The sequence below is a fragment of the Rutidosis leptorrhynchoides genome, chromosome 2 (genome assembly GCF_046630445.1).
Source record: "Rutidosis leptorrhynchoides isolate AG116_Rl617_1_P2 chromosome 2, CSIRO_AGI_Rlap_v1, whole genome shotgun sequence".
NCBI lineage: Eukaryota > Viridiplantae > Streptophyta > Magnoliopsida > Asterales > Asteraceae > Rutidosis > Rutidosis leptorrhynchoides.
In genome coordinates, this window is record NC_092334.1 from 125,420,653 (window position 1) to 125,430,985 (window position 10,333).

Consider the following 10,333-nt stretch of genomic DNA (forward strand, 5'->3'; position numbering starts at 1 on the left):
ATCTAGAAAAGTCATTTCTAAAATCAGCAGGAAATCCACGGACCTCAGCATCAAACAGGGTCGCCAAATGGTCAGATTTATCCTAACCATGAGAAGGATTTATCTCGTACAATGGGGAGGCACCGTGCAAATTAGCTTGATAAGACTAATGAATCAGATCCCCAGAAAGGATAATCTCCTTAAAAGATTAAAAATCAGCTTTTAAGCCTGATATTACTCAATCCTTGAGATTGACCTTAAAGATTGAGAATTACAAACTCATGGAATTCGATGATATCTAAACTCGAGCTTGAACGAGAAAATATTTTGATCAAAAATACAAACCGATTTGTTTTCTGAAAAACCATTTTCAATGCGTTTATTACCATTGAACGTAAAATCCTAAGAAATTCACCTTGAATTCATTAGGTCACCTGAACCAAATCGGGTGTCAACCGTAAGAACGGTGGTTGCATAGCATGGTCAGAGACAGGACCTTGTGCCAGACCGAAAAATCATAGGATGATCTTTACTATTGCTGCTACCAAGGATAGTTCTAGCATCCGACACGTTTTTAGACCATGAACAAATGCATGTCATTAGACATTGCCTTAACAGTTGCTTGTTCATCGCTTTCCTTTACAACCGGACGGTAGTTTACCGAAAGGTAATATACGGAGCAAGTAAACTAGACGTGTTGCTTTCCTAATACAAGGTTAGCAAGTGGGTGACACAAAACCATAAGTTTTGAGCTAAAATTTTCAAATCTGAAACCCACAAAACCCACAAAAATATATTTTGCAACACCAAAGAATGGATTAAATCAGAAAACTTGTCTAGGGTAAAATCTAGCTTGAATTTTCAAAAGATCAAATGTTTTCATAAAGATCCAATTTTCTTAAGGATCTACATTTTTATAGTCATGTGGGACTGTAAACCGCCTTTCAAATGTGCACTTTGCTTTGGAAACCGAAAGTAAATCGGCTATTTGATTATAAGTGTCGTTGACCTAAACCCAAGGCAACTGTGGATGACACACCCACCTTTAACCATGGTTCTATCATTACTATCATTGTTTATACCGCTCTATCAAAATCACTGATGTACAAAGTGTGAAGAATAAAGAAGTGATTCGTGTGATGTATTATATTATTTCAAGACTGTATTGCTTGAGGACAAGCAACGTTCAAGTGTGGGGATATTGATAAGGCTAAAAGGAACATATATTTCATAGCATTATCCCCCAAGAAAGACAGGATTTTAGTTGTAATTGTTCCATATTCAAGTAATATTCGTTTATATTTAATAAGTGCGAAGACAAAAGGCGAAAACGAAGAATTGAAGACGGAAAGGTCCAAAATGCTCAAATGTACAAGATATAATTAAAGTGGTTCAAATTATTGATGAAGAACGTCTAAAAATGACAAGAGTACAAGTTGCGGAACGCAAAGTACACGATATAAAATAATACGCGAAGACGTCCTAAAATCCGGAACCGGGACCCGAGCCAAGAAGAAACGCGCGACGCAACGGACCAAAAATATCTAGTCTACTATGCATATAAATATAATATAATATATAAATAATTATTAAAATTATTTATATTTTATTTATATTTAATATTATGTCGGCAAGCTATGAGACAAATCAATGTGAGCTGTCCAGGGTGGCCATGCGACTCGCATGGCCAGAAGGCTATTTCCCATGCGAGTCGCATGAGGATCAGAATCAGGCCTGGTCTATAAATTTGCCAGTTTTCGTTCGTTTTTACACACACCACACACATAATAATAATAATACTCTGTAATAAATAAATAAATATATAATATATATAGTATAGTGTAGTTTTATATTAGATTAGTTCGGATTATGTAAAGGTTATTTTACGGGTTTTAAAGTCGGAGCTCTGTCCGTGTAACACTACGCGATAAATAATCAATGTAAGCTATGTTCTTCTTTTTAAATTAATGTCTCGTACTTAAGTTATTATTATGCTTATTTGAGCCAAAGTAATCATGATGTTGGACTAAATATTAAAGACGGGGTTATTGGGCTTTGTACCTTAATTGGGGTTTGGACAAAAGAACGACACTTGTGGAAATTAGACTATGAGCTATTAATGGGTTTTATATTTGTTTAACTAAATGAAAGTTTGTTAATGTTAATATAAAGATTTACAATTGGGCGTCCCTATAAATTACCATATACACTCAATCGGACACGATGGGCGGGGTATTTATATGTACGAATAATCGTTCATTTAACCGGACACGGGAATGGATTAATAGCCACTAGAATAATTAAAACAGGGGTGAAATTACATTCAAGGGTAATTGGTGTAATTGCTAACAAAGTAGTAAAACCTTGGTTTACACGCAGTCGATAACCTGGTGTATTCATTAAACAAAGTATTAAAACCTTGTTACAATTCGAATCCCCAATTAGTTGGAATATTTAACTTCGGGTATAAGGATAATTTGACGAGGACACTCGCACTTTATATTTATGACTGATGGACTGTTATGGACAAAAACCAGACGGACATATTAAATAATCCAGGACAAAGGACAATTAACCCATGGGCATAAAACTAAAATTAATACGCCGAACATCATGATTATGGAAGTTTAAATAAGCATAATCCCTTTTATTTCATATTTAATTGCACTTTTAATTTTCGCACTTTAATTTCTGTCATTTTAATTATCGTCATTTACTTTACTCTTTAAATTAAGTTTTTAGTTATTTTTAATATTTTGCATTAGCTTTTAATTGTGACTTTAAAATATAAAATCGACAAACCGGTCATTAAACGGTAAAACCCCCCTTTTTATATTTATATTTATATATTGTTATATAAAAATAAAGTGTTTCATAAGCCCGTCTCCCTGTGGAACGAACCGGACTTACTAAAAACTATACTACTTCGCGACTAGGTACACTGCCTATTGTGTTGTAGCAAGGTTTTGGTATATCCCACTCGATAAATAAATAATTAAAACTTGTCATAATTTGTAGCATTCCGCATTAAAAATATATAACTATTTCGTACACCACGCTACACACATCAACTACTCCACACAACTAACCCACACGTCCTAGTCATCAAAAAAGTACAAAAAGTAACTCACGCCCCCAACCCACGCCTCCAACCACTAAAAGTGGTCTTAATGAACATTTGAAGTCAGGACAATATTGGTCTTAACTAGTTTTCGAACCCTCGTTTCGCGCCGGAGGTTCGGTTTTAATATATTTTATTGTGTTTAGTTTGTAAAATTATTTCGTGGCTGACGATGATGTCGTTGAAGCGCAACTCGAGTCAAACAAAAAGGTATAACCCGTGAAAGATTTAAATGTTATTTTAAATTAATAATATATGTGCATCTCCGCGTTTCACTATGGAATTGTCTACTTTTAAAAATTTAACGAAAAATCAATGTGTATGAAAAGTACCTCAAATATTTAGCGTTTTTAAAAAAGCGTCCGTTTTGCGTATAATTACTGACATTGTGTTCTTAAAATTATTTCGAGTTTAACGATGGTGTCGAAAAAATTTAAATCGTTGCGAGCGAGAAGATATGACCCGTTGAATATTTGGGTGGAGTTTATTTAAGATTTTTTATGAAAATGGTTATTTGACACTTTACCCCCCTGTTTGAGGGGTCGATTTGAGTTTTTGAAAAAAGTGTGGGGGGCTTTGTTGGTTAAATGAAATTTAATTAAAATAAAAAAAAAAAGTGAAAAGTTGAAAATTTTCCTGGTTACTATTTATAACTTTTGTGTATTAGATATATGTATAATTAGATAGGGGAAATTATGTGGTCGATTTAGAATGAATGAGAAGTTTAGTGGTTGAATTATAAAATGTGAAAAGTTTGTGGTAAGTTTATAAAAGCTATAAAAATAAATACTATAAAGAGTGTGTTTCAATTGTAAAAAATATAAAATTTGGGGTGGGTTTGTAAAGGTAAAAAAGGTGAAAAGTCGAAAATACCCCTGATTACTATTCACAATTTTTGTCAATTAGGTATATGTATAATATAATTAGTTAGGGGGAATTATGTGGTCGATTTAGAATGAATGAGAAGTTTAGTGATTAAATTATAAAATGCGAAAAGTTTGTGGTAAGTTTATAAAAGCTATAAAAATAAATACTATAAAGAGTGTGTTTCAATTGTAAAAAATATAAAGTTTGGGGTGGGTTTATAAAAGTTATGGAGTGTACTATTCATTTGGGTGGGTTTATAAAAGTTATGGAGTGTACTATTCATTTGTTCATTATCTTTTAGATATGTAGATTAATTAATGAACATTTTAAGTCGGGACAACATTTTCGCATTGTAGCATATTTCTAATAATAGCAAACTGAAAGGGTAGTTTGATGGTTTGAAATTTAAAAATCTCTAAAAGAAACTCCAGTTCTTTCAAACTAGAATATTTATAGTAGTAGCATATAGATATAAGTATATATAGATATAAGTATAAGTATATTGAGTTTATAAGAGAAAAGTAGAAAATATCATTAGATATTTCAGTTATACTGCGTATATTTGAATAGGAATATATTTTTTCTCAAGACCTTTTAATCTAAAAATATAATGTGTTTTCTTTACGGTATTACGTTTAACACTAAATTATTCACTTAAGAAATTATAAACGATATTAAGGTTTTTGTAAAAAAACTTAACAACGAATTTCGCATTGTACTACCCAATGATGAATCTACAGGGGTAGGAACGGATTCGCCCTCACCCTCCTAAAAATAATTTAACATATATATATATATATATATATATATATATATATATATATATATATATATATATATATATATATTCTACAATTATATATGAAGTAATATATAATATTATATTATTATTATATTATATTAAAAGAAAGTTTTTATTAGCTAATAAATCTTTACAAAACCTCTTTTAAAACCCTTAGATTAACAAAAGACATTAATCTACCCTTTAATCTAATGGTCCATATTCATCCTCTTTCATTATTAGCTAATAAATCAAATAACTTTAATCATCTACCTAAAATACCCTTAAACTAAAAAAAACACGGAGCCTTTCAAAAAAATTAGGGGTTCCTCAATTGAAGGGTTTTTGTTCATTACTCCACAAACGCACCCCATCAAATTCTTCCCCAATTATGTCTCACGATAATCCTAAATCGTCCCAATTGTTGATACGCAAACCCTAGAAATATGATAAATCCGTTAATGAATTTAAATCAACATAATTTGTAAACTTATCAATTGGTTAGTATTCCAAATCGTATAAAAAAGCTTCGAATTTTCTCTCAACAATACGACGAGCCAGTAGCTGATTTTGATCTACAACTCCAATTTAGTAACATTAAGGTTTTAGATTTAGTAAACGGATGGCTCAATCTTCATATAGAGGTCGATCGGTTGGTGATTATGTTGTGGGGAAACAGTTAGGGTCTGGTTCGTTCTCTGTGGTTTGGCATGCGAGACATAAGGTTCATGGAACCGAAGTTGTGATTAAAGAGATACAAATTGGAAAACTGAACAAAAAATTGAAAGAGAGTTTGATGTCTGAGATTGATATTTTGAGAAATATTAATCATCCGAACATAATTCATTTGCATGATATGATCAAGGTGATCTCTAATGCTGAATTTATTCTATTTAAAGTATTTTTGTTGGTTGTGTAGTATGATTGACTGATTTTTATTTTGTTTGTTAAGAATTTTGAGAACTACATTGTGGCAACATATCTTCGTATATGTTTATCTTATTAAGGTCTGTAGGATCAAGTGAAATTAGTTTTATTTAGGTTTTACTGAATTTTTTTAAAAGAGATATTTTTTGATGAGGAAGAAGAGAAAAGAAAGTGACCTATTGGGTACTGATAACAATAACAATAATATTAGTAACATGAAAAAAGAATTGTTGGAATCGACTGGTGATTCTGAGTCGTTGATATCGAATCTTAAGTGTCATTACTCTTTAGAAGATTATGTTAGGTTAAAAAGGTGTTGTAAGGAAGATGTGGTTTTTAGTAGTGATGATGATAATGGATCGTGTAGGAGTAGGCGTGCTGGTATTGCAGCTAATGCACCACCGTGTGCTACATCTTCGTTAGTTTTATCGGGTAGAGGGATTAAGAGGAAGATTGGGTGCAGCGATGTAGCGTTTCAAATGGGTCGGAAGAATAAGATTGTTGAAGATTATATTAAGGGTGAGACAATTGGGAAGGGGAAATTTGGATCTGTTTGGTTGTGTAGGTGTAGGGTTACTGGTGTAGGGTTTGCGTGTAAAACGTTGGTGAAAGGGGAAGAAACTGTTCATAGGGAAGTTGAGATTATGCAACATTTGTCGGGGCATTTTGGGGTTGTGACGTTGAAGGCGGTGTATGAAGATTCAGACTTGTTTCATTTAGTGATGGAGTTGTGTTCGGGTGGTAGGTTGATTGATCAGATGACTAAGGAAGGTCGATATTCGGAGCAACGGGCTGCGAATATATTCAAGCAGTTGATGATGGTGATTAAGTATTGTCATGATATGGGGGTGGTTCATTGTGATGTAAAGCCTGAAAATATTCTTTTAACGAGTACAAGGAAGATAAATCTTGCAGATTTTGGCTTGGAGTGAGGATCACAAATAGTACACTTTTGTTCTTCCCTTTTGGTTCTGAAATACTATCTTTACTTACGTATATTGCATGCATTTCATTTAGGATTTGCTAATAATGTTGTATTAATCTATTTTGAATTGTTTAATATTTTAGTGTCCATATTTATGTTAACAAACGGACTGTATCAGTTGTTGTACTTGTGCATTTTGATTACCGGTTTATGTCTTGGAAATAATCACTATAAGAGAGTTTCATATTGATTAAAAAATTATAACTGATAAGTGATAGTATCTGTTAGATTGATTGAACTGTTACAGAACGTTCACAGACTATAACGGAAGTGTCTTTTATTGAGAAAATTAATTAACTAACAGGAGTCGATAAGTTTGTCGTACTGAACTGAAATTTACCCAACAAATTGGGCAACGTTGCAATTTCTGTAACCAATAATTCTTGGTTTATAGCTTTGTTTCGGTTGATTAAACATACCGAAGTTAATAGAAAACAGATTAGTCTGGGCTGAACATGTAATTATTTAAATCTACGAATAACCTGGTAATGACCAATTCAAAAATTCAAGGCTTTTTTTGTAGTTGTTCTTCGCAGAGCAGAAAAAAATCAGTGTCAAATTTGAGATGAATTTCTAGCCTAAATATCATTAATGGTCAAATATCATCAAATTTTAGCAGAACTGAATGCAAGGATTATTTAATGAGTTTAATTTAGATTTAGGGTTTAGGGTTTAGATTCTTAGGTGTAGGATTTAGGGTTTAAGGTTTAGATTATAGGATTTAGGGTTTATATTTTAGGGCTTAACGTTTAGGGTTAGGGTTTAGAATTTAAAGGGGTTAGGTTAGGGTTTAGGGTTAAATTTAAGGTGTAGGTTTTAGAGGTTAGGTTTAGGGTTTTGGGTTTAGATTTAGGGTTTAGAGTTTAGAGTTTAGGTTTTGGGTTTAGATTTAGGGTTTAGGTTTAGGGTTTAGATTCTAGGGTTTAGAGCTTAGCATTTGGGGTTTAGATTCAAATGGGTAATATATTACGTTAAGATTCTTATTATATGTGTCAATATGGGTGGTTTTTTATTTATATTTTAAAACATGTGAAATGTTATATTATTTATTTGTGTTATCATTGAATGTAATTTATTAAAATATGTATGGTATTGGGTTTAGATTTAGGGTTTAGGGTTTAGATTTTAGGGTTTATGTTTATATTTTAGGGCTTAGGGTTAAAGTTTAGAGTTTTTAGGGTTTAAGTTGGGGTTCATGGTTTAGGGTTTAGTTTAGAGTGTAGAGTTTAGAGTTTAGGTTATGGTTTAGATTTAGTGTTTTGGGTTTCGGTTAGGGTTTAGGTTATGGTTTAGGGTTTAGATTTAAGGTTTAGGGTTTAGATTGTAGGGTTTAGAGTTTAGGTTTAGGGTTTAGGTTTAGGGTTTAGATTTAGGGTTTAGGGGTTAGATTCTAGGGTGTAGGGTTTTGGGTTTAGATTAGGGTTTAGGTTTAGCTTTTAGATTCTAGAGATTGAGGTTTATATTTTAGGGCTTAAGGTATATGTTTAAGGTTTAGAGATTTTAGGGGTGGGGTTAGGTTAGGGTTTAGGGTTTAGATTTAGGGTGTAGAGTATATAGTTTAGTTTTAGGGTTTTGAGTTTAGATTTAGGGTTTATGGTTCAAATTTAGGGTTTAGAGTTTAGGTTTAAGGTTCTGGGTTTAGATTTAGGGCTTAAGTTAAGGTTTAGGGTTTAAATTCTAGGGTTTAGATTCTAGGGTTTAAGGTTAGGGTTTAGATTTAGTTTTTAAATCAAAGGATTTACAATAGTTTAGGGTTTAAGGTGTACGGTTTAGATTTTAGGGTGTAAGGTTTAGATTTTATGGTTTAAATTATAGTGCTTAGGGTTTAGGTTACGATTACCTAATATTATCATATGTGATCTCATATGTGATCTGTAATTGTAATTTGTACATTAGTTTTACTAATTAAATCTATAATCTGTATATTATGTATGTTATGATGTATTTTTACTATAATTATTTATGAGTTGAGTTGGTTTGACTTGGTTACATTCTTTGTTGTGATTCGTTAATGTACGCTCAGCATTGTGTATGTGTATCTGCAGGATCAGGGACATCATCTCAAGAAGCCAGCAAGTCTGCATTACAGTTTAAGGTGGAAAAAAAGAATCTGAGAATTAAATCAAAGAAAGCAATCAAGCGAATTACCCCTTGGACATGTATATATTCATATAAGAGAGCGGGGAAACATGTCAACTTATCACAAGTTGCACAAAGTGTATTGTGTTATGCCTTATCATGAAATTTGTAAATTACCATAGGAGTGATAAAAAAATTATTAGTCTTATTTGTCATATGAATTAGTTATAAACATGTTAAAGATATAGTGTTTTAAATCATCCTAATATAACATACTTACTCGACCCGCCCATTTTGTCATCTATGTTAGCATTCTTCTAATATTTATTGTTTTGTGAAATAGCCAGTAATTTTAGTTTGGAGATCTCAATTTCATATTATATATGGAAATAGATTTACCTAGGGAACTGATCAAAGGGAAATATTAGATTGCACTTCAAGAGTTTAATCGACCACGAATAGAATTAGAAGATGGCGTAGTCTTTTAAGGGTAGAGATAAGGGAACATCGAATTCTCACAACTTATAAGTACTCCATATTTAATTGCAACTGCTACTCGGGTACCATTCCTAGCATAACAAGAGAAAAGCAAAGAACACCAGCATGGTATGCACATCTTTATATATATATATATATATATATATATATATAGGATCAATAGGGAAGTAACCAATCGGGGGGGAAGCAAAAACTTTTTTTTTTCGTTTTTTGAAAAAACTTTGTTCACGAACATTATAGATGAGATAAAAATATGAACATTTAGTAGAGACACTTTGTGATAAATGTTTTTATTTTGGCGGGAAAACACTCGAAGAAGTAATATATAACAATTATCGTGTTTTTCGAGCGTATTTTGAGGTTTTAGCTATTGGGGTTTAGATATTAGGGTTTAGATATTAGGGTTTATAGGGTTTAGATATTAGGGTTTAGAAATTTAGGGTTTAGGGTTTAGATTTAGTATTTAGATTGAGTTTTTAACACGAACGGTTTAGAGTTTAGGGTTTAGGGTTTAGGGTTTGGTGTTTTGGGTTTATGGAATAAACCCAAAACACCAAACCCTAAACCCTAAAACCTAAACTCTAAATCGGGCTAAATTTTACTTCACAAAACATGAAAAAAAAACGTTCATATTCTTCACGAACAATATTATCTTGAATGTTATTTTTTTCGATCGTTTTCCCGCCTAAATAATAACATTCATCACGAAGTGTCTCTTCTAAATGTTCATATTTTCGTGTGATCTTGATGCCGGAAAAAAAAAATTCAAAAAAAACAAAAAAAAAAAATTTGCTTCCCCCCGATTTGTTACTTCCCCATTGATCTTGTCCATATATATATATATATATATATATATATATATATATATATATATATATATATATACCTCATTAATGTCAGTACAATATTTAGATTTAAATAAATTATTTTACTAGATTCAACCAAATTATTTTTGACCATCGGAAAGTATGTGAGGAAACTTTTTTAAGAAAAGAAAATAAGTGTTTAATTGAGAATGCTTATTAATTTGTGTTTATAGGGTTATTTGGATAAGTTAATTCATTTGAATAGTGTTATTCTTATAACTCAGCCAAAC

General features: G+C 31.8%; 1 protein-coding gene across 1 annotated transcript; it reads left to right on the forward strand.

The window, feature by feature from the left end:
- The first annotated feature begins 5,125 nt into the window (after nucleotides 1-5,125).
- LOC139891352 (serine/threonine-protein kinase PEPKR2-like) lies at nucleotides 5,126-8,892 on the forward strand. The gene is made up of 2 exons (XM_071874311.1): nucleotides 5,126-6,619; nucleotides 8,706-8,892. Exon 1 carries the CDS (start codon nucleotides 5,825-5,827, stop codon nucleotides 6,605-6,607), a length of 783 nt encoding a protein of 260 aa, XP_071730412.1. The 5' UTR covers nucleotides 5,126-5,824; the 3' UTR covers nucleotides 6,608-6,619; nucleotides 8,706-8,892.
- Nucleotides 8,893-10,333: the final 1,441 nt, after the last annotated feature.

Coding starts and splice junctions, on each gene's coding strand:
- LOC139891352 (XM_071874311.1), top strand. CDS start 5,825: ATGAGGAAGAAGAGAAAAGAAAGTGACCTATTGGGTACTGATAACAAT.